The sequence below is a fragment of the Ranitomeya variabilis genome, chromosome 3 (assembly GCF_051348905.1).
Source record: "Ranitomeya variabilis isolate aRanVar5 chromosome 3, aRanVar5.hap1, whole genome shotgun sequence".
In the NCBI taxonomy this organism is placed as follows: Eukaryota; Metazoa; Chordata; class Amphibia; order Anura; family Dendrobatidae; genus Ranitomeya; species Ranitomeya variabilis.
Window position 1 is genome coordinate 774,917,335 of NC_135234.1, and position 25,119 is coordinate 774,942,453.

The 25,119-nt window shown below is 51.6% G+C and overlaps 2 protein-coding genes across 3 annotated transcripts in view; one reads left to right on the top strand and one right to left on the bottom strand.

The window, feature by feature from the left end:
- The window catches only part of STARD10 (StAR related lipid transfer domain containing 10), a 105,287-nt gene that overhangs the window by 71,149 nt on the left and 9,019 nt on the right, over positions 1-25,119 (bottom strand). The window contains exons 1-2 of one of the 2 annotated variants that reach the window (XM_077298864.1): positions 14,557-14,602; positions 13,901-14,081 (exon numbers count right to left, since the gene is read on the bottom strand). The exons of the other annotated variant lie outside the window; for it this stretch is intronic. The gene's annotated coding sequence lies outside the window, so the exon portion shown is untranslated. Of the gene's footprint in view, positions 1-13,900; positions 14,082-14,556; positions 14,603-25,119 lie in introns of those variants that run through there. 2 annotated transcript variants of the gene reach the window in all.
- The window catches only part of CLPB (ClpB family mitochondrial disaggregase), a 93,841-nt gene continuing 88,142 nt past the window's right edge, over positions 19,421-25,119 (top strand). The window contains exon 1 of the mRNA XM_077298860.1: positions 19,421-19,511. Coding sequence (XP_077154975.1) covers positions 19,436-19,511 — 76 coding nt within the window. The 5' untranslated portion in view covers positions 19,421-19,435. The remainder of the gene's footprint in view (positions 19,512-25,119) is intronic.

The following is a 25,119-nucleotide window of genomic DNA, read 5'->3' on the forward strand; positions in this document are numbered from 1 at the left end:
ACCCCCTCTTACCAGAGGCTCAGCTTCCTGCTCTGTCCCCCATGCTGTAGACCGCAGCTCTGCTGTATTATCACACACCCTGTGACCCCAGCTCAGCTGCACTGTCTACTGGAGTCTGTGGTGGTCTGAATTCACCCCCTCTTACCAGAGGGTCAGCGTCCTGCTCTGTCCCCCATGCTGTACACTGCAGCTCTGCTCTATTATCACACACCCTGTGACCCCAGCTCAGCTGCACTGTCTACTGGAGTCTGTGGTGGTCTGAATTCACCCCCTGTCTTACCAGAGGCTCAGCTTCCTGCTCTGTCCCCCATGCTGTACACTGCAGCTCTGCTCTATTATCACACACCCTGTGCCTCCAGCTCAGCTGCACTGTCTACTGGAGTCCGTGGTGGTCTGAATTCACCCCCTCTTACCAGAGGCTCAGCTTCCTGCTCTGTCCCCCATGCTGTACACCGCAGCTCTGCTGTATTATCACACACCCTGTGACCCCAGCTCAGCTGCACTGTCTACTGGAGTCAGTGGTGGTCTGAATTCACCCCCTCTTACCAGAGGCTCAGCGTCCTGCTCTGTCCCCCATGCTGTACACTGCAGCTCTGCTCTATTATCACACACCCTGTGTCTCCAGCTCAGCTGCACTGTCTACTGGAGTCTGTGGTGGTCTGAATTCACCCCCTCTTACCAGAGGCTCAGCGTCCTGCTCTGTCCCCCATGCTGTACACCGCAGCTCTGCTCTATTATCACACGCCCTGTGTCTCCAGCTCAGCTGCACTGTCTACTGGAGTCTGTGGTGGTCTGAATTCACCCCCTCTTACCAGAGGCTCAGCTTCCTGTTCTGTCCCCCATGCTGTACACTGCAGCTCTGCTCTATTATCACACACCCTGTGACCCCAGCTCAGCTGCACTGTCTACTGGAGTCTGTGGTGGTCTGAATTCACCCCCTGTCTTACCAGAGGCTCAGCTTCCTGCTCTGTCCCCCATGCTGTACACTGCAGCTCTGCTCTATTATCACACACCCTGTGCCTCCAGCTCAGCTGCACTGTCTACTGGAGTCTGTGGTGGTCTGAATTCACCCCCTCTTACCAGAGGCTCAGCTTCCTGCTCTGTCCCCCATGCTGTAGACTGCAGCTCTGCTCTATTATCACACACCCTGTGTCCCCAGCTCAGCTGCACTGTCTACTGGACTCTGTGGTGGTCTGAATTCACCCCCTCTTACCAGAGGCTCAGCTTCCTGCTCTGTCCCCCATGCTGTACACTGCAGCTCTGCTCTATTATCACACACCCTGTGTCCCCAGCTCAGCTGCACTGTCTACTGGAGTCTGTGGTGGTCTGAATTCACCCCCTCTTACCAGAGGCTCAGCTTCCTGCTCTGTCCCCCATGCTGTAGACCGCAGCTCTGCTGTATTATCACACACCCTGTGACCCCAGCTCAGCTGCACTGTCTACTGGAGTCAGTGGTGGTCTGAATTCACCCCCTCTTACCAGAGGCTCAGCGTCCTGCTCTGTCCCCCATGCTGTACACTGCAGCTCTGCTCTATTATCACACACCCTGTGTCCCCAGCTCAGCTGCACTGTCTACTGGAGTCTGTGGTGGTCTGAATTCACCCCCTCTTACCAGAGGCTCAGCTTCCTGCTCTGTCCCCCATGCTGTAGACCGCAGCTCTGCTGTATTATCACACACCCTGTGACCCCAGCTCAGCTGCACTGTCTACTGGAGTCTGTGGTGGTCTGAATTCACCCCCTCTTACCAGAGGGTCAGCGTCCTGCTCTGTCCCCCATGCTGTACACTGCAGCTCTGCTCTATTATCACACACCCTGTGACCCCAGCTCAGCTGCACTGTCTACTGGAGTCTGTGGTGGTCTGAATTCACCCCCTGTCTTACCAGAGGCTCAGCTTCCTGCTCTGTCCCCCATGCTGTACACTGCAGCTCTGCTCTATTATCACACACCCTGTGCCTCCAGCTCAGCTGCACTGTCTACTGGAGTCTGTGGTGGTCTGAATTCACCCCCTCTTACCAGAGGCTCAGCTTCCTGCTCTGTCCCCCATGCTGTAGACCGCAGCTCTGCTGTATTATCACACACCCTGTGACCCCAGCTCAGCTGCACTGTCTACTGGAGTCTGTGGTGGTCTGAATTCACCCCCTCTTACCAGAGGGTCAGCGTCCTGCTCTGTCCCCCATGCTGTACACTGCAGCTCTGCTCTATTATCACACACCCTGTGACCCCAGCTCAGCTGCACTGTCTACTGGAGTCTGTGGTGGTCTGAATTCACCCCCTGTCTTACCAGAGGCTCAGCTTCCTGCTCTGTCCCCCATGCTGTACACTGCAGCTCTGCTCTATTATCACACACCCTGTGCCTCCAGCTCAGCTGCACTGTCTACTGGAGTCCGTGGTGGTCTGAATTCACCCCCTCTTACCAGAGGCTCAGCGTCCTGCTCTGTCCCCCATGCTGTACACTGCAGCTCTGCTCTATTATCACACACCCTGTGACCCCAGCTCAGCTGCACTGTCTACTGGAGTCTGTGGTGGTCTGAATTCACCCCGTCTTACCAGAGGCTCAGCTTCCTGCTCTGTCCCCCATGCTGTATACTGCAGCTCTGCTCTATTATCACACACCCTGTGCCTCCAGCTCAGCTGCACTGTCTACTGGAGTCTGTGGTGGTCTGAATTCACCCCCTCTTACCAGAGGCTCAGCTTCCTGCTCTGTCCCCCATGCTGTACACCGCAGCTCTGCTCTATTATCACACACCCTGTGCCTCCAGCTCAGCTGCACTGTCTACTGGAGTCTGTGGTGGTCTGAATTCACCCCCTCTTACCAGAGGCTCAGCGTCCTGCTCTGTCCCCCATGCTGTACACTGCAGCTCTGCTCTATTATCACACACCCTGTGACCCCAGCTCAGCTGCACTGTCTACTGGAGTCTGTGGTGGTCTGAATTCACCCCCTGTCTTACCAGAGGCTCAGCTTCCTGCTCTGTCCCCCATGCTGTACACCGCAGCTCTGCTCTATTATCACACACCCTGTGACCCCAGCTCAGCTGCACTGTCTACTGGAGTCTGTGGTGGTCTGAATTCACCCCCTGTCTTACCAGAGGCTCAGCTTCCTGCTCTGTCCCCCATGCTGTACACTGCAGCTCTGCTCTATTATCACACACCCTGTGCCTCCAGCTCAGCTGCACTGTCTACTGGAGTCTGTGGTGGTCTGAATTCACCCCCTGTCTTACCAGAGGCTCAGCGTCCTGCTCTGTCCCCCATGCTGTACACCGCAGCTCTGCTCTATTATCACACACCCTGTGCCTCCAGCTCAGCTGCACTGTCTACTGGAGTCTGTGGTGGTCTGAATTCACCCCCTCTTACCAGAGGCTCAGCTTCCTGCTCTGTCCCCCATGCTGTACACCGCAGCTCTGCTCTATTATCACACACCCTGTGTCCCCAGCTCAGCTGCACTGTCTACTGGAGTCTGTGGTGGTCTGAATTCACCCCCTCTTACCAGAGGCTCAGCTTCCTGCTCTGTCCCCCATGCTGTAGACCGCAGCTCTGCTGTATTATCACACACCCTGTGACCCCAGCTCAGCTGCACTGTCTACTGGAGTCAGTGGTGGTCTGAATTCACCCCCTCTTACCAGAGGCTCAGCGTCCTGCTCTGTCCCCCATGCTGTACACTGCAGCTCTGCTCTATTATCACACACCCTGTGTCTCCAGCTCAGCTGCACTGTCTACTGGAGTCTGTGGTGGTCTGAATTCACCCCCTCTTACCAGAGGCTCAGCGTCCTGCTCTGTCCCCCATGCTGTACACCGCAGCTCTGCTCTATTATCACACACCCTGTGTCTCCAGCTCAGCTGCACTGTCTACTGGAGTCTGTGGTGGTCTGAATTCACCCCCTCTTACCAGAGGCTCAGCTTCCTGTTCTGTCCCCCATGCTGTACACTGCAGCTCTGCTCTATTATCACACACCCTGTGACCCCAGCTCAGCTGCACTGTCTACTGGAGTCTGTGGTGGTCTGAATTCACCCCCTGTCTTACCAGAGGCTCAGCTTCCTGCTCTGTCCCCCATGCTGTACACTGCAGCTCTGCTCTATTATCACACACCCTGTGCCTCCAGCTCAGCTGCACTGTCTACTGGAGTCCGTGGTGGTCTGAATTCACCCCCTCTTACCAGAGGCTCAGCGTCCTGCTCTGTCCCCCATGCTGTACACTGCAGCTCTGCTCTATTATCACACACCCTGTGCCTCCAGCTCAGCTGCACTGTCTACTGGAGTCTGTGGTGGTCTGAATTCACCCCCTCTTACCAGAGGCTCAGCGTCCTGCTCTGTCCCCCATGCTGTACACTGCAGCTCTGCTCTATTATCACACACCCTGTGACCCCAGCTCAGCTGCACTGTCTACTGGAGTCTGTGGTGGTCTGACTTCACCCCGTCTTACCAGAGGCTCAGCTTCCTGCTCTGTCCCCCATGCTGTACACTGCAGCTCTGCTCTATTATCACACACCCTGTGCCTCCAGCTCAGCTGCACTGTCTACTGGAGTCTGTGGTGGTCTGAATTCACCCCCTCTTACCAGAGGCTCAGCGTCCTGCTCTGTCCCCCATGCTGTACACTGCAGCTCTGCTCTATTATCACACACCCTGTGACCCCAGCTCAGCTGCACTGTCTACTGGAGTCTGTGGTGGTCTGACTTCACCCCGTCTTACCAGAGGCTCAGCTTCCTGCTCTGTCCCCCATGCTGTACACCGCAGCTCTGCTCTATTATCACACACCCTGTGCCTCCAGCTCAGCTGCACTGTCTACTGGAGTCTGTGGTGGTCTGAATTCACCCCCTGTCTTACCAGAGGCTCAGCTTCCTGCTCTGTCCCCCATGCTGTACACTGCAGCTCTGCTCTATTATCACACACCCTGTGCCTCCAGCTCAGCTGCACTGTCTACTGGAGTCTGTGGTGGTCTGAATTCACCCCCTCTTACCAGAGGCTCAGCGTCCTGCTCTATCCCCCATGCTGTACACCGCAGCTCTGCTCTATTATCACACACCCTGTGACCCCAGCTCAGCTGCACTGTCTACTGGAGTCTGTGGTGGTCTGAATTCACCCCCTCTTACCAGAGGCTCAGCTTCCTGCTCTGTCCCCCATGCTGTACACTGCAGCTCTGCTCTATTATCACACACCCTGTGACCCCAGCTCAGCTGCACTCTCTACTGGAGTCTGTGGTGGTCTGAATTCACCCCCTCTTACCAGAGGGTCAGCGTCCTGCTCTGTCCCCCATGCTGTACACCGCAGCTCTGCTCTATTATCACACACCCTGTGACCCCAGCTCAGCTGCACTGTCTACTGGAGTCTGTGGTGGTCTGAATTCACCCCCTCTTACCAGAGGCTCAGCGTCCTGCTCTGTCCCCCATGCTGTACACTGCAGCTCTGCTCTATTATCACACACCCTGTGTCTCCAGCTCAGCTGCACTGTCTACTGGAGTCTGTGGTGGTCTGAATTCACCCCCTGTCTTACCAGAGGCTCAGCGTCCTGCTCTGTCCCCCATGCTGTACACCGCAGCTCTGCTCTATTATCACACACCCTGTGACCCCAGCTCAGCTGCACTGTCTACTGGAGTCTGTGGTGGTCTGAATTCACCCCCTCTTACCAGAGGGTCAGCTTCCTGTTCTGTCCCCCATGCTGTACACTCCAGCTCTGCTCTATTATCACACTCCCTGTGACCCCAGCTCAGCTGCACTGTCTACTGGAGTCTGTGGTGGTCTGAATTCACCCCCTGTCTTACCAGAGGCTCAGCGTCCTGCTCTGTCCCCCATGCTGTACACCGCAGCTCTGCTCTATTATCACACACCCTGTGCCTCCAGCTCAGCTGCACTGTCTACTGGAGTCTGTGGTGGTCTGAATTCACCCCCTCTTACCAGAGGCTCAGCTTCCTGCTCTGTCCCCCATGCTGTACACTGCAGCTCTGCTCTATTATCACACACCCTGTGACCCCAGCTCAGCTGCACTGTCTACTGGAGTCTGTGGTGGTCTGAATTCACCCCCTCTTACCAGAGGCTCAGCTTCCTGCTCTGTCCCCCATGCTGTACACCGCAGCTCTGCTCTATTATCACACACCCTGTGCCTCCAGCTCAGCTGCACTGTCTACTGGAGTCTGTGGTGGTCTGAATTCACCCCCTCTTACCAGAGGCTCAGCTTCCTGCTCTGTCCCCCATGCTGTACACCGCAGCTCTGCTCTATTATCACACACCCTGTGCCTCCAGCTCAGCTGCACTGTCTACTGGAGTCTGTGGTGGTCTGAATTCACCCCCTGTCTTACCAGAGGCTCAGCTTCCTGCTTTGTCCCCCCATGCTGTACACCGCAGCTCTGCTCTATTATCACACACCCTGTGTCTCCAGCTCAGCTGCACTGTCTACTGGAGTCTGTGGTGGTCTGAATTCACCCCCTCTTACCAGAGGCTCAGCGTCCTGCTTTGTCCCCCCATGCTGTACACCGCAGCTCTGCTCTATTATCACACACCCTGTGTCCCCAGCTCAGCTGCACTCTCTACTGGAGTCTGTGGTGGTCTGAATTCACCCCCTGTCTTACCAGAGGCTCAGCTTCCTGCTTTGTCCCCCATGCTGTACACTGCAGCTCTGCTCTATTATCACACACCCTGTGACCCCAGCTCAGCTGCACTGTCTACTGGAGTCTGTGGTGGTCTGAATTCACCCCTCTTACCAGAGGCTCAGCTTCCTGCTCTGTCCCCCATGCTGTACACCGCAGCTCTGCTCTATTATCACACACCCTGTGTCTCCAGCTCAGCTGCACTGTCTACTGGAGTCTGTGGTGGTCTGAATTCACCCCCTCTTACCAGAGGCTCAGCTTCCTGCTCTGTCCCCCATGCTGTACACCGCAGCTCTGCTCTATTATCACACACCCTGTGACCCCAGCTCAGCTGCACTGTCTACTGGAGTCTGTGGTGGTCTGAATTCACCCCCTCTTACCAGAGGCTCAGCTTCCTGCTCTGTCCCCCATGCTGTACACCGCAGCTCTGCTCTATTATCACACACCCTGTGCCTCCAGCTCAGCTGCACTGTCTACTGGAGTCTGTGGTGGTCTGAATTCACCCCCTCTTACCAGAGGCTCAGCTTCCTGCTCTGTCCCCCATGCTGTACACTGCAGCTCTGCTCTATTATCACACACCCTGTGCCTCCAGCTCAGCTGCACTGTCTACTGGAGTCTGTGGTGGTCTGAATTCACCCCCTGTCTTACCAGAGGCTCAGCGTCCTGCTCTGTCCCCCATGCTGTATACTGCAGCTCTGCTCTATTATCACACACCCTGTGTCTCCAGCTCAGCTGCACTGTCTACTGGAGTCTGTGGTGGTCTGAATTCACCCCCTGTCTTACCAGAGGCTCAGCTTCCTGCTTTGTCCCCCCATGCTGTACACCGCAGCTCTGCTCTATTATCACACACCCTGTGTCTCCAGCTCAGCTGCACTGTCTACTGGAGTCTGTGGTGGTCTGAATTCACCCCCTCTTACCAGAGGCTCAGCTTCCTGCTTTGTCCCCCCATGCTGTACACTGCAGCTCTGCTCTATTATCACACACCCTGTGTCCCCAGCTCAGCTGCACTGTCTACTGGAGTCTGTGGTGGTCTGAATTCACCCCCTGTCTTACCAGAGGCTCAGCTTCCTGCTCTGTCCCCCATGCTGTACACCGCAGCTCTGCTCTATTATCACACACCCTGTGCCTCCAGCTCAGCTGCACTGTCTACTGGAGTCTGTGGTGGTCTGAATTCACCCCCTGTCTTACCAGAGGCTCAGCTTCCTGCTCTGTCCCCCATGCTGTACACCGCAGCTCTGCTCTATTATCACACACCCTGTGCCTCCAGCTCAGCTGCACTGTCTACTGGAGTCTGTGGTGGTCTGAATTCACCCCCTGTCTTACCAGAGGCTCAGCTTCCTGCTCTGTCCCCCATGCTGTACACCGCAGCTCTGCTCTATTATCACACACCCTGTGCCTCCAGCTCAGCTGCACTGTCTACTGGAGTCTGTGGTGGTCTGAATTCACCCCCTCTTACCAGAGGCTCAGCTTCCTGCTCTGTCCCCCATGCTGTACACTGCAGCTCTGCTCTATTATCACACACCCTGTGACCCCAGCTCAGCTGCACTGTCTACTGCAGGTGCGGACTGGGGCTGAAATTCAGTCCTGGCATCATGTGAAGTCACCCAGGCCCATGTTGTCCCCCAGCACCAGATGGGATATAACACTAATATTACCCTGGATGGAGGAAAGACCGATATTTCTAATGACACCGGTGGGGTAAGTGACGGAGGCAGCGACTTTGTGCTCTATCACAACTCTTACCAGTATGGGGGTCTTGAGAACAGAGATTCTGTTAAAAACGTAGCACAGAAGGCCGCCCCCGACCAGACAGGCCCTTGTGGCATTTGCCAGAATTGCCAGATGGCCAGTCCGGCCCTGGTCTACTGGATGAAGCTCCCTTGCCGTCTATGTAACCAGTGTAATTTTTGTAAATTTTTAATGGACTTAAAATAAAGAATTATTTTACCAGACGCTGGAACAACAACCTTTTTATTCCTTCAGTATATTATCTGGTGTGGATCCACCCGGTTCCGTGCAAGCTGGACTCCAAGTACTAGGTGAGCTGGCTTTCTCTTTTCTATATGTGGTTACATGGGACTGCAGATAAACAGGTCAGTATACAAAAATGGATCAGACACTATAAGGCAGTAATGTATCGTCAGAATAGTGACTGCAGCTCTGGATGTCACTGGAGGATAAGACATGACGTAACAGCAGAATTGTGACTGCAGCTCTGGAGGAAAAGATACAATGTAACGGCAGAATAATGACTGCAGCTCTGGAAGTGACTGGAGGATAAGGCTATGTGCACACGTACGAAAAGAGGTGCAGAATTTTCTGCACAAAATCCGCATCTCTTGGCAGAATCCGCAGCCGCGGTTTTTATGCGGATTTTGTGCAGTTTTTATGAGGAATTGATGCGGATTTTGTGTGGATTTTCAGCAGTTTTTGCCACTGCGGATTTCTATCATGGAGGGGTGCAGAAACGCTGCAGATCCGCACAAAAGAAGTGACATGCACTTCTTTGAAATCCGCAGCAATTCCGCACTGATTTTTCTGCACCGTCTGCACAGATTCTTTTTTTTTTCCATAGAATAACATTGTACTGTACATCACAGTGCGGATCTGCAGCAAATCCGCATCGTGTGCACATAGCCTAAGATATGACGTAACAGCAGAACAGTGACTGCAGCTCTGGAGGAAAAGATACAATGTAACGGCAGAATAATGACTGCAGCTCTGGAGGTGACTAGAGGAGAAGACTTGAAGCAATCTGTTACCAGCGGTGCACCCTTGTAATGTGGTTGGTGCTAGTTCACATGTAACATTTTTGATGCACTTCTTTCTGCATGAAACTGTGGTCGAGAAACCGCAGCAGACATGTTGTGCATCTTTTATGTTGTTTTTGCTGCGGTGTTTCTGTGCTTTTCTTCTGCTAAGACCTCGATCACACGTTTGGTCACAGTCAGTTGTTCTGGTGCTTTTCCGGCTTCTCCTGAGACCGTCCTGGCGGCAGGATGACGGCCGAGCGCGATCCCAGCTCTTTTCGGACACATAGATTTACATTGGGGAATAATACTTGGATCTATATCGGACAAGCCGAATCCCTCAGTCCAAGGAATAAACCTCCCATGTGAACAGCCCCCTAGACTGTCATCACAGGCACGAGTTCGGCCTTAATAAAAAAAACAGGAGAGCACTAGGATGAAAAACCTGAGATCTGAACGAGATTCCCCGATCTCATGGGGAAAAGCTGAAATAATTGACAAGTTGGTAAGAAAAAAAAGAGTAAAAATAAACATTGTATCCTGTGAATGAATGAACACCCCCAAAACATGGTGAAAACTCCTAGAACATGCTGTGTGTGATCAAGGCCAAGGACTATAGAGGGGGATCCTCACTGCTGCATCTGTGTATTACGTGCCCCTGGGTTCTGCTGGATCTGTGTATTACGTGCCCCCGGGTTCTGCTGGATCTGTGTATTACGTGCCCCGGGTTCTGCTGGATCTGTATATTACGTGCCCCCGGGTTCTGCTGGATCTGTGTATTACATGCCCCCGGGTTCTGCTGGATCTGTGTATTATGTGCCCCGGGTTCTGCTGGATCTGTGTGTTACGTGCCCCGGGTTCTGCTGGATCTGTGTATTACGTGCCCCCAGGTTCTGCTGGATCTGTGTATTACGTGCCCCTGGGTTCTGCTGGATCTGTATATTACGTGCCCCCGGGTTCTGCTGCATCTGTGTATTACGTGCCCCGGGGTTCTGCTGGATGTGTGTTACGTGCCCCCGGGTTCTGCTGGATCTGTGTATTACGTGCCCCCGGGTTCTGCTGGATCTGTGTGTTACGTGCCCCGGGGTTCTGCTGCATCTGTGTATTACGTGCCCCCGGGTTCTGCTGGATCTGTGTGTTACGTGCCCCCGGGTTCTGTTGGATCTGTGTGTTACGTGCCCCCGGGTTCTGCTGGATCTGTGTATTACGTGCCCCCGGGTTCTGCTGGATCTGTGTATTACGTGCCCCCGGGTTCTGCTGGATCTGTGTATTACGTGCCCCTGGGTTCTGCTGGATCTGTATATTACGTGCCCCCGGGTTCTGCTGCATCTGTGTATTACGTGCCCCGGGGTTCTGCTGGATGTGTGTATTACGTGCCCCCGGGTTCTGTTGGATCTGTGTGTTACGTGCCCCCGGGTTCTGCTGGATCTGTGTATTACGTGCCCCCGGGTTCTGTTGGATCTGTGTATTACGTGCCCCCGGGTTCTGCTGGATCTGTGTGTTACGTGCCCCCGGGTTCTGCTGGATCTGTGTGTTACGTGCCCCCGGGTTCTGCTGGATCTGTGTGTTATGTGCTCCCGGGTTCTTCTGGATCTGTGTGTTACGTGCCCCCGGGTTCTTCTGGATCTGTGTGTTACGTGCCCCCGGGTTCTGCTGGATCTGTGTATTACGTGCCCCGAGTTCTGCTGGATCTGTGTATTACGTGCCCCGAGTTCTGTTGGATCTGTGTATTACGTGCCCCGGGTTCTGCTGGATCTGTGTATTACGTGCCCCGAGTTCTGTTGGATCTGTGTATTACGTGCCCCCAGGTTCTGCTGGATCTGTGTATTACGTGCCCCCAGGTTCTGCTGGATCTGTGTATTACGTGCCCCCGGGTTCTGCTGGATCTGTGTGTTACGTGCCCCCGGGTTCTGCTGGATCTGTGTATTACGTGCCCCCGGGTTCTGTTGGATCTGTGTATTACGTGCCCCCAGGTTCTGCTGGATCTGTGTATTACGTGCCCCCGGGTTCTGCTGGATCTGTGTGTTACGTGCCCCCGGGTTCTGCTGGATCTGTGTATTGCGTGCCCCCGGGTTCTGTTGGATCTGTGTATTACGTGCCCCCAGGTTCTGCTGGATCTGTGTATTACGTGCCCCAAGTTCTGTTGGATCTGTGTATTACGTGCCCCCAGGTTCTGCTGGATCTGTGTATTACGTGCCCCCGGGTTCTGCTGGATCTGTGTGTTACGTGCCCCCGGGTTCTGCTGGATCTGTGTATTACGTGCCCCCGGGTTCTGTTGGATCTGTGTATTACGTGCCCCCAGGTTCTGCTGGATCTGTGTATTACGTGCCCCAAGTTCTGTTGGATCTGTGTATTACGTGCCCCCAGGTTCTGCTGGATCTGTGTATTACATGCCCCCGGGTTCTGCTGGATCTGTGTATTACGTGCCCCCGGGTTCTGCTGGATCTGTGTGTTACGTGTCCCCGGGTTCTGCTGGATCTGTGTATTACGTGCCCCCGGGTTCTGCTGGATCTGTGTATTACGTGCCCCGAGTTCTGCTGGATCTGTGTGTTACGTGCCCCCGGGTTCTGCTGGATCTGTGTATTACGTGCCCCCAGGTTCTGCTGGATGTGTGTATTACGTGCCCCGAGTTCTGCTGGATCTGTGTATTACGTGCCCCCGGGTTCTGCTGGATCTGTGTGTTACGTGCCCCCGGGTTCTGCTGGATCTGTGTATTACGTGCCCCCGGGTTCTGCTGGATCTGTGTATTACGTGCCCCGAGTTCTGCTGGATCTGTGTATTACGTGCCCCCAGGTTCTGCTGGATGTGTGTATTACGTGCCCCGAGTTCTGCTGGATCTGTGTATTACGTGCCCCCGGGTTCTGCTGGATCTGTGTGTTACGTGCCCCCGGGTTCTGCTGGATCTGTGTATTACGTGCCCCCGGGTTCTGCTGGATCTGTGTGTTACGTGCCCCCGGGTTCTGCTGGATCTGTGTGTTACGTGCCCCCGGGTTCTGCTGGATCTGTGTATTACGTGCCCCCGAGTTCTGCTGGATCTGTGTATTACGTGCCCCGAGTTCTGCTGGATCTGTGTATTACGTGCCCCCGGGTTCTGCTGGATCTGTGTGTTACGTGCCCCCGGGTTCTGCTGGATCTTTTTGTTACGTGTTCCCCCCGTGTTCTGCAGTAATTACAGGGCGGATTCTCAGGATCAGGAAGGTGGGAACCTCCGGTGGCTCCAGGGACGGTTTGTTTGCTCAGGGAGGAGGCTCCTGCTGCACAGCTGCCATATCCGGCTCCACGGAGCGGCTGCAGCCCACCCCTGCAGACCACCTGTCCTCCACCAGTGAATACACACACGTAGAGGAAGTGTTTCCCATGTTATATGAGACAATTGCTTATCGTGCAATCTTAAGGCTATGTGCACATGTTGCAGATTTGACTGTGGAATTTTCTGTGCAGATTCTGCATTTCTTGGCAGAAAACGCTGGTCAGAATCTGCGCCTTTTTTTGGTATGTGCACACGTTGCAGATTTTTGTGCGGATTTCTTCCTTTTTTACCCCTGCAGATTTCTATTATGGAATGGGTGCAGAAATTCTAGGTTTTTCTCTTCTTTAAGCTACAGCGTATTGTCAAAGCGGATCTAACCAAGTTTATACACCGTTTTCATACATTCCTTACATACATGGGGAATCATAGCGTTACTAATATTTTATAGGGCCTACTATCGTGTTTCAGCCATACTGTTATAGCATTACATATAGCCTACTGTCACTCTAAAGTTTTTACTTTTCTGGTTCAAGAGAGCTACTCGTATCATTTCCTAGATTAACGTTTATTCTACTTAAAATCTACTATGTATTATTTTATGATGCCACATCTATCTTGTAAATTTTTACAATACTATGATTGCCTGTATCCCCTATCTTCATAGGGGATCTTTCCCTATACTCGTATCCCTCCCTTTACCCTCCCTCCCTTTCCTTGTCTACCCTTCCCTGTTTAAAAAGTTAAAATCAAATAAAGTTTGTTGAAAAACAGAAATGCAGCAGATCTGCACATGCTCCTTTGTTGAACCTGCTGCGTTTTCCGTGCATATTTTTCTGCACCATCAGCACAGAATTTTTTTTTTGCCATTGATTTACATTGTACTGTAAATCACTTGCGGATCTGCAGCGTTTCTGCGCGGAAAAGAAAGCTGCAGATCTGCAGGAAATCTGCAACCTGAGCATATACCCTTAGGCTGGGTTCACACTTTGTTATGGGCGTCCGTTAGACGGACTATGTTACATTGCGGCATAACGCGGTGTAGCGCAGTCCGTTAACGCCGCCATTAAGCCCTATGTCGGACGCATCGCTAGCGCACGCCCACAATGGCCGTCATTGAGTGAGGGACCCTGGGACGCAGGCTGCAGCGTGTCCGGGTCCGTCTCTGCTAGCTCTATCTGCGCTAGTGCGATGACACCGGCACTTGGGTTAACAGCAGCCCCTCAACGCATGTATTGAACGGGCTGCTGTTAACGCAATGTGAACCTGGCCTTAAACAGAAACCGTCATAAGAAACTGGGAATGAGAATGTGTGCAGCGCTTGTTACCAGAGAATCTGATTCTTCGTCCTGCTGATCGTTCCTTACAGACTTTCCCCGAGACAGACGACAGCTGCTGCTCATAGAATTCTATGCAGATCTGGACCTTGGGTGTCGCCTCCAGCTCCTCCATGGGATTTCACAAGCACCAGCCGTCCTCTGCCGTCTCGGTAATGGGGAGATCTGTCGCCTGCATTGAGAATGTAAGAAGCCATAAGATTTGATACAATGTTTCTTATTTTCCTGTGAACTATTGATTGATTGATTGATTGATTGATGAAATAAAAAATTAAAGAGACAGTTACCCCATTAAACGGCCTTTACGATGGGCTGTAAGAGGCTTCCAGCCCCCCACAGACCGGTCATTAGTACCCATGTGCCCCATTATAAGGGGCATATATGGTGGTAACACCTCGCATGAAGGGAGGAGGTAAAGGAACGGACATTTAGTATCACGTTAGTAGACTTTTCATACTGTCCCTTTAATCGCCCGCGGATTCGCTGCGTTCGTGGCTCAATAAAGTGACAGGAACCAGTCACGGCCACAAATAGCTGCCAGGACCACGGCGCTGCGCTGAGACCCCCATAATCCCCTCTATTCAGATTCTCCATGATAATGGCGCCCAGCGGAGGACGATGACTCACGGCTCCAGCTGTACAATCACCTGAGTCACTGGTGACAGATCCGCCAGAGGACGTGGAAGCCGGGAAATGCCGAGATGCTGCGCCACGGACGAGCGAAACCTGCAAATAATGACACCACGTCACAGCAAACTGGTGAAATCTACACAGAATGTCTCCTACCGCACTCACATCCAGAGCTGCAACCGTAATTCTGCTGTGACAGATTGCCCTAGACACTGAAGTTACATCCAGAGCTGCAAACGTAATTCTGCTGTGACAGATTGCCCTAGACACTGCAGTTACATCCAGAGCTGCAAACGTAATTCTGCTGTGACAGATTGCCCTAGACACTGAAGTTACATCCAGAGCTGCAACCGTAATTCTGCTGTGACAGATTGCCCTAGACACTGAAGTTACATCCAGAGCTGCAAACGTAATTCTGCTGTGACAGATTGCCCTAGACACTGCAGTTACATCCAGAGCTGCAAACGTAATTCTGCTGTGACAGATTGCCCTAGACACTGAAGTTACATCCAGAGCTGCAACCGTAATTCTGCTGTGACAGATTGCCCTAGACACTGAAGTTACATCCAGAGCTGCAAACGTAATTCTGCTGTGACAGATTGCCCTAGACACTGCAGTTACATCCAGAGCTGCAAACGTAATTCTGCTGTGACAGATTGCCCTAGACACTGAAGTTACATCCAGAGCTGCAACCGTAATTCTGCTGTGACAGATTGCCCTAGACACTGAAGTTACATCCAGAGCTACATTTATAATTCTGCTGTGACAGATTGCCCTAGACACTGCAGTTACATCCAGAGCTGCAAATGTAATTCTGCTGTGACAGATTGCCCTAGACACTGAAATTACATCCAGAGCTGCAACCGTAATTCTGCTGTGACAGATTGCCCTAGACACTGAAGTTACATCCAGAGCTACATTTATAATTCTGCTGTGACAGATTGCCATAGACACTGCAGTTACATCCAGAGCTGCATTTATAATAGACACTGCAGTTACATCCAGAGCTGCATTTATAATTCTGCTGTGACAGATTGCCCTAGACACTGCAGTTACATCCAGAGCTGCATTTATAATAGGCACTGCAGTTACATCCAGAGCTGCATGCATAATTCTGCTGTGACAGATTGCCCTAGACACTGCAGTTACATCCAGAGCTGCATTTATAATAGACACTGCAGTTACATCCAGAGCTGCATTTATAATTCTGCTGTGACAGAAGCTTGTTGCCAGGAGACTTGGGACTAAACTACCACAGGACTCCAGGGACTGAGACACTAAACCACTGGACACCAGGGACTGAGACACTAAACCACTGGACACCAGGGACTGAGACACTAAACCACCGGACACCAGGGACTGAGACACCAAACCACCGGACACCAGGGAGTGAGACACTAAACCACCGGACACCAGGGACTGAGACACTAAACCACCGGACACCAAGGACTGGGACACTAAACCACTGGACACCAGGGACTGGGACACTAAACCACTGGACACCAGGGACTGAGACACTAAACCACTGGACACTAGGGACTGAGACACTAAACCACTGGACACCAGGGACTGGGACACTAAACCACTGGACACTAGGGACTGAGACACTAAACCACTGGACACTAGGGACTGAGACACTAAACCACTGGACACTAGGGACTGAGACACTAAACCACTGGACACTAGGGACTGAGACACTAAACCACTGGACACTAGGGACTGAGACACTAAACCACTGGACACCAGGGACTGAGACACTAAACCACTGGACACTAGGGACTGAGACACTAAACCACTGGACACCAGGGACTGGGACACTAAACCACTGGACACCAGGGACTGGGACACTAAACCACCGGACACCAGGGACTGGGACACTAAACCACCGGACACCAGGGACTGGGACACTAAACCACTGGACACCAGGGACTGAGACACCAAACCACCGGACACCAGGGACTGAGACACTAAACCACTGGACACCAAGGACTGGGACACTAAACCACCGGACACCAGGGACTGAGACACTAAACCACTGGACACCAGGGACTGAGACACTAAACCACTGGACACCAAGGACTGGGACACTAAACCACTGGACACCAGGGACTGAGACACTAAACCACTGGACACCAGAGACTGAGACACTAAACCACTGGACACCAGGGACTGAGACACTAAACCACTGGACACCAGGGACTGGGACACTAAACCACTGGACACCAGGGACTGGGACACTAAACCACTGGTTGTCATTCTGACTTTGCTTCTACTTAGCAGCATTATACCATTCTCAGAATGCATCCTGCAGTGTAAAGTATGGACGTTTTCATACATCCACTTTCTAATATGGTATTTAGTATACACTGGCGGATACGTTGTATTCCTCCTCCATGATTTACACTACTGGATCTATCTAAGGAGGAACAGAAGCTGGTGCCTGGGGATTTCTTAAAGTGGAAGCGTCCAGGTAATGCTGTGATTTCTGTCTACCTCAGTGGTGATGACACCAAAGAAAACCTAAAACCAAATACAAATTTGATGATAGATACATAATTCCTAGTGAATAAAACAGGAGGAGACACATGGAACACCAGGAACAAACAGTGGGAGGGGGGTACACCTGGATATACAGTGGGTACAGAAAGTATTCAGACCCCTTTACATTTTTCACTCTTTGTTTCATTGCAGCCATTTGGTAAATTCAAAAAAGTTCATTTTTTCTCCTTAATGTCCACTCTGCACCACATCTACACTGAAAAAACTGAAATCTCCCATGGTCATAAGTCTTCACACCCTTTGCTCAGTATTGGGTAGAAGCCCCTTTTGATCTAGTACAGCCATGAGTCTTCTTGGGAATGATACCACAAGTTTTTCCCCCCTGGATTTGGGGATCCTCGGCCATTCTTCCTTGCAGATCCTCTCCAGTTCCCTCAGGTTGGATGGTGAACGTTGGTGGACGCCATTTTCAGGTCTCTCCAGAGATGCTCCATTGGGTTTAGGTCAGGGCTCTGGTTGGGCCGGTCAGGAATGGTCACAGAGGTGTTCTGAAGCTGCTCCTTTGTTATTTTAGCTGTGTGCTTAGGGTCATTGTCTTGTTGGAAGGTGAACCTTCGACCAAGTCTGAGGTCCAGAGCACTCTGGAAGAGTTTTTCATCTAGGATATCTCTGTACTTGGCCGCATTCATGTTTCCTTCAATGGTAACCAGTCGTCCTGTCCCTGCAGCTGAAAAACACCCCCATAGTATGATGCTGCCACCACCATGCTTCACTGTAGGGATTGTATTGGGCAGGCGATGAGCAGTGCCTGGTTTTCTCCACACATACCGCTTAGAATTATCACCAAAAAGGTCTATCTTCATCTCATCAGACCAGAGAATCTTATTTCTCATAGTCTGGGAGTCTTTCATGTGTTTTTTAGCAAACTCTATGCTGTGTTCATATGTCTTGCACTGAGGAGAGGCTTCCATCGATCCTCTCTGCCATAAAGGCCTGACTGGTGGAGGCTGCAGTGATAGGTGACTTTGTGGAACTTTCTCCCATCCCCCTTCTGCATCTCTCGAGCTCAGCCACAGTGATCTTGGGGTTCTTCTTTACCTCTCTCACCAAGGCTCTTCTCCCACGATTGCTCAGTTTGGCTGGACGGCCAGGTCTAGGAAGACTTCTGGTGGTCCCAAACTTCTTCCATTTAAGGATTATGGAGGCCACTGTGCTGTTAGGTACCCCTAGTACTGCAGAAATTCTGCTGTAACCTTGGCCAGATCTGTGCCTTGCCACAGTTCTGTCTCTGAGCTCCTTGGCCAGTTCCTTTGGCCTCATGATTCTCATTTGGTCTGACGTGCACTGTGAGGTCTTATATAGACAGGTGTGCGCCTTTCCAAATCAAGTCCTATCAGTGTAATTACACACAGCTGGACTCCGATGAAGGAGTAGAACCATCTGAAGGAGGATCACAAGGAAATGGACAGCATGGGACTTACATATCAGTGTCTGAGCAAAGGGGCTGAATACTTATGACTATGGGATATTTTGGTTTTTCTTTTTTTATTAAATTTGCAAAAATTTCTACATTTCAGTTTTTTTCAGTGAAGATGGGGTGCAGAGTGTACATTAAAGAGAAAAAAAGGAACTTTATAGAATGAAGGAATGGAGGAATGAATTGATGTAATATATGTATGAATTGCAGCGTCCTAGGGAATACCAGGGGTGGACGAAGCTTTCTGAGCGGAGCGCGCGTCGGGTGTGGGGGGCACCTGGCTATCTGCACTCTGTGGTAGATATGCAGCTTTTTATTTGATCTTTGTATATTGCAGTTTCCTGGGTGTACGGCCTATATCACAGCCATGGTCTGCATTACATGACACGATGTCTTACCACTTCTGGCCTTCCTATATATAGAGATTTTCTACAAAAAAATCCAATTGATGGTATATTCTGTTACTAGCACTTGCACCTTATTGTGTCTGGATTCTTTTGTATCATTCTTCCTTTTATTTATGTGTATAAAGTATCCCCAGGATGGAGCAATAATACATCTATTGCATCAGTCCATTGCTCTCTATAGCCAGGTGCACCCCTCCCCCTCCCGTTCCCCCTTTTTGTTCCTTGTGTCTCCTCCTGTTTTATTCACTTGAAATTATTTCTCTCTGATCAAATTTGTATTTTAAATTTTGTTCAGATAAAAGTCCTTTCTGAAGACTTTGATTGGTCTCAGTTTTGGTTCTGGACCTCGGCAGTGAAAATAATCCCAGAGAAGGACGGTGAATATGGGGTCAATACTGAGCTGTGGTGATGACTGCACCCGCGGCTGAAGATCAATGGTCGGACAATGGTCGCTCTGTGGTCGCAACTCCTGCACCACTGCTGTCACTATCCGGAGCCCTGGAATCACCCACGATGAACCCCCTCATGTCTGCAGGAAAAGAACGCGATTCATCATCCACAAAACTGTGCAACAATGTAACACTGACAGGTAAATACCAGAAACTATGTATGAGCTACATCACACCTTCCACTCTGGTCACATCCAGAGCTGCGGTCACTATTCTGCTGTTACATCGTCTCTTAGGCCGGAGACACACTGGTGCGAGAGACGGCCGAGTCTCGCTGGTTAAAAGCAAGCTGTGGCACCTGCATTCCGGAGCTGAGCGTGCTGCTCCATGTATTGCTATGCAGCCGCACGCTCCGCTCCGGAGTGCAGGTGCCACAGCTTGCTTTTAACCAGCGAGACTCGGCCGTCTCTCGCACCAGTGTGTCTCCGGCCTTATCCTCCAGGTCTTTTATTAAATAAAATAAAAATACTTTACATGACAATAACCAAGATACATTACAAATAAAACACCACAGAACAAAACATAAGAACAAAGCTCCAATCAGACGACAACAAACAACAAAAATCACAAAGAAATAAACCAGAAATGGAACCAAAATGGAGAAAGTTCATGACCTACAAATCAGGGACGAGAAAGAAAAATTCCAATAAAAATAAAGAAAGCAAAACTAAAAGACAACAAACAAAATACTCATAACTACATGAATACCCCTGTAAAAATTTTACATAATAAATAGTATAAAATCATATAAGACCCCCGGCCCAGCTTCATTCATACTACTATATACAACCCCAACTACATTCACACCGTCCTATATACAATATTATATACATATATACACTATAAACACATTATACTAAACCAAATATTATACAACACCGCAAACACAACAAAACCCTACTGGTCCCACTGCCTTACCTTACAGCCACCCCCTTACACCACCACATTCACCCCACAACAAACCTAAATACAATACAGTGTGCAACTAAATTTATCATTTATTTTTTTTAAATATATATATATATATATATATATATATATATATATATATATATATATATATATATATATATATATATATATATATATATATATATATATACACATACACATACACACCTACTCTAACTATCCCGCCACCCCTGATCCAGCTCTGGCCACAAAGTTCAGGAATTATCCGAGCTAGGATCAGGCCCCAAAGTTTTTCCCCAGGCGGGGCCTGGGCCAGGCCAGATCAGTCTCTTATCACCGCCGTTGAACCCCCCAATCCCCCCACCCAACCTAACTAAGACCCTCTATTATACACACTATATACAATATATACAATACACTATATACAATATATACAAAAACCAACATCACAGAACACAACCTACATACTCACCACCCAAGGCTCAAGTTCGATGCCTGCAAACCTTCTATTCAGGGAACAGAGATACAAAACAAAAACCTAGGGTGTAAAGATATCAGCCCACCACCAGGATATAGGAGCGCTAACGGACTAAGGCACCCCGAAGGAGAAACCCCTCCAGAGATGGGCCGCCCTCCGGGCACCCAGTCTTTCGCACTCCAGAGAACGCACCTTCACCAGGGCACCTAGGATGCTGCTACAAACTTCATCTACACGGAGGATTTTACTCTGCGTCGTAACTAAAACTCGTGCGTTCCACGTGAAGTACCTGACCACTGCGCTAAGAATAAAGTGGCTCGGTCCCTTCTCCCGAGGTCTCTGAACGCTCCATAGGCCCACTCGGCATAGGACAGAGTGGCCAGCCGCGGCCAACCAATGGAAGCACCCAGCCTGTTGTACACCTCTGTATTAAAGGGACAATGAAGCAGGAAGTGCTCCATGCTTTCCAGCATGGTAGCGCAATCCTCACGGGGACAATTCCTGTCCACGGAGCTCCTGTGCTTCAAATTGTCCCTCACATACAACTTACCTTGGAAGCAGCGCCAAGTCAAGTCCCAATACTTCTTGGGGATCCTACTAGAATTTAGCAAACTTAACCCAACCTCTAGATCCCGACTCGGGCAGTCCCTGAGGACCAATGGTCTCTGAAAATGCGAAAGCAAGACCCACATGTCGAGGAGTTTCCTCGGGAGGGACCTCACTTCCCACATTCCCAGACCCCACCGGCGCATCATTTTCAGAACCGGGGTAACATAAGCCGGGAGATGCCCGTGCGGTGTGCGAAGATCCTTCAATCTTCCCCCTGTCTCCCATTCCTGGAAGAAAGGCTGAAACCATCCTTTGCAGGAGAATACCCACGGAGGAGCCCTCTCTTTCCAGAGGTTTGCCACGTTAACTTTCAAAAAGGTGTTCACTAGAAACACCACGGTGTTCACCATATTCAACCCCCCTAGTCTCCTCGTCCGATAAGTGACCTCCCGTTTGACTAGGTTTAGTCTATTCCCCCATAACATCTCGAAGAACAGACTGAAGACCTGTGTCCAGAGAGGCTCCGGTAAGACACAGACGCTGCCCAGGTAGATTAACAAGGGGAGCAGGAAAGCTTTGCACAGGTCAACCCTTTCCCTCAGGGTCAAAGACCAACCCTTCCATTGGTCCACTTTTTGGGCGACACCCTTGATTCTGCCTTCCCAGTTTTTCGTGGGGTAATCACCCTGGCCAAATTCGATGCCTAGGACTTTGGCATGTTCTTGGGGTTCGGGGAGGGTGTCCGGAAGATCAAACGTGGGATCCCCGCCTCCCAGCCAGAGACTCTCACACTTGTCCTGGTTGACCTTGGACCCGGATGCCTCCGAGTAGCTCTCCACTTCTGACATCACCACCATCGCCTCCTCTTGCGAAGAAACAAAGACAGTAACGTCGTCCGCGTAGGCCACTACCCTCAGGATAGCCTCTGGCGCCAACCCGCCCATCCTCACCCCCGCCAACGGTCCACAATCAACCCTTCTGAGGAAGGGATCGATCGCAAACGCGTAAAGCAAAGGACTAAGAGGGCAGCCCTGGCGGACACCAGATCCCACCCCGAAAGGTTGTCCAATCCACCCGTTTACCAGAGGGAAAGTCTCAGCCCCTGCGTACAAGGTCTTAAGCCAGTCCACAAACCCTCCAGGCAGACCATACCTCAAAAGAGTGGACCAGAGGTACTCGTGGTCGACCCGATCAAAGGCTTTTGCCTGATCCAGGGTCAGCAAGAACCCCTTCCAAAGGCCCGCCCTGCCTTGCTCCACGGCCTCTCGGACACCCAGAACAGCACTGAAAGTGCTACGGCCAGGAACGCAACAGTGCTGGGCCTCCGAAAGGAGCCGCGGTGCAAACTTCACCAGCCTATTGAAGAGTATCTTAGCCAAAACCTTCCTGTCCACATTGAGAAGTGATATGGGACGCCAATTCTCAATGCGTGACGGATCCTTACCCTTTGACAAAATGATCAAAGCCGACCTCCTTAATGATCTCGGCAGAGTGCCCGAGGAGAGACACTCATTAAACACCTGAGTCAAGAGGGGGACCAAGGAGTCTCTAAAGGTCTTAAAGAACTCAGATGTTAAGCCATCCGGACCTGGCGATTTTTTGGGCCGGAGCCCATCGATCGCCAGTCTCACTTCCTCTTCTTTGATCGCTTCTGCCAAACCGCCCAGCGAGAGGTCAGCCCCTGGCTCAGGAACAGCTTCAGCCAGGAAAGCCGACATCCTGTCACGATCCAGTTCCTTCCTTCCCAAGAGGTGCGAGTAGTATGAACTGACGACCTCCAAGATCCCTGATCTGGACCTTCTCAGGGATCCCGTACTGTCCATCAGCCCTGTCACTATCTTACTATTCACTGACATCTTGCAGCTTCTGTAAGGGTCGGGCGAGTAGTACTTCCCGTAGTCCCTCTCAAAAACCAAAGATGTGTGCCTATCATACTGACACCTCTTTAGCAAGGATTTCACACTGGAGATCGCCTCGCGGCTACCCCCAGCCGAGACAAGTTGCTCGAGTTTCCTCCTCAGGCTCTGATACAGGCGATCCCTGTTCAGGCTTCTGAGGTTCGAGAGTTGCCGGAAGAATCTCGCCACCCGATGTTTGAACATCTCCCACCACTCAGACTTAGTGTTACTTAGGCCCAGCAGCGGTACCTGGCTCTGAAGAAATTCCTCAAAGGACCGTCTTACAGCTTCTTCCTCAAGGAGTGACGAATTCAGCTTCCAATAACCTCTTCCCATCCGAGGAGTCTCTGTAACGCTCAGAGAAAACATAATCAAACAGTGATCGGAGAATTCCACCTCCACAACCGACAACGGCGAGGAGACGGCATCCCCCTTCAAATAAAACCTGTCTAACCTAGACCTGCACTGACTACCTCTAAAAAAGGTGAACCCCGCGTGGCCTGTGTTGTGCCGGATGTGGACATCCACCAGGCGTGCCTCACTTACTATCCTATTTAGCGCGATGCAATCGTAAGCCAGCTGGTCTCCAGAACCTCCTCTGTCACAGGGTCTCGTGACGTTGTTGAAATCCCCTCCAAAGACCACCTGCCGACTCGAAAATAAGAAAGGTTTGATCTTCATGAAGAGACACTTGTGGTCCCACTTGGACTGGGGACCGTAGATGTTAATGAGCCGAAGCTCCTGTCCCCCCATGGAGACATCTAGGATCAAGCATCTCCCCATTTCTAACTCGATCAATCATCTGCATTCAACCGCTGCGGTCTTAAAAAGGACCGCCACCCCGCTATACGGCTCGGCCGCAAGAGACCAGTAGGAGGGCCCGTGCCTCCACTCCCGCCTTGCTTTATGCATGGTTGATAGGTCGGTCAACCTGGTCTCCTGCAAAAACAAAATGTCGGCGTCAAGTTGGCCGAGAAAATGAAAGGCCGTGTACCTTGCCACATCTGACTTTATGCTGGCAACATTAATGGTTGCCAGCGTCAACGGGGCGGGTGCCGCCATCATGATTCATTGAATTAGATAGCCTTTTTCTTCCCACCCCCAACAGTTTCACCCTCTTCCTCTGACAATGATGAGTTTTTAGTGCGCTTAAGACAAACAGACTCATCCATTCTCTCCTTACATACACTCTGGCCCTTGTCTGGTGGTCCTGAGTTAGTCCCCCCCCCCCCCAGAAGGCTTTGTATTTGCCCCCTGAGAAGAAGACCCAGCGACCTCCTGAGCCCCAACAACCTTGTCCGCAACCTCCGGCCCCGGGTCCCCATCGCCCCCCTCTGGAGGGGAGTCCTGGAGGGCCCGGAACCGGTTAGAGAGATCCACCAGAGGGGGGGCGGCTGGACCTTCCAATGGCACCTGGATCAGGGCTACGGAGTCAGAGGGGTCGCACTCCAAGGAGGAGGCTCGAGGCCCGGACCCCCTCTTTTCCTTAGTTGTTTTCCTGTTACCCTTTTTCTTTTGCTGTGACCACTCCCCATCTCCCTCATCCAGACTGTCACCGGATGAAGGTTCCTGGGCAGACATGGCGTCCTTTTGCTCCTCCCTTTCAAGTCTCTTGACTTCCTCGCTCAATTCGCCGTCTTTAGGATCCTCAGCTGCAAGTGAAGCACCCGGGTCAGAGTTTAGGGTCATTACTCCCTGCCCCCTGTTCCCATGGCGCTGCTGCTGCCGCCTGATATTGGATGGCGGCAGCCTGCTCCTCACCGGTTCCCTGCCTCCTCCGCCTCTGCTGGTCCCTTCACCGGCGAGATTAGTCCCGGCTTTCGCCGGTCCCGCACTCGCCGCTTTCAGGACCGCATTGGCAAAGGAACGCTCCAGCTGTCGGATCTCCTGTAGCAGACCGCCCTCCTCCTC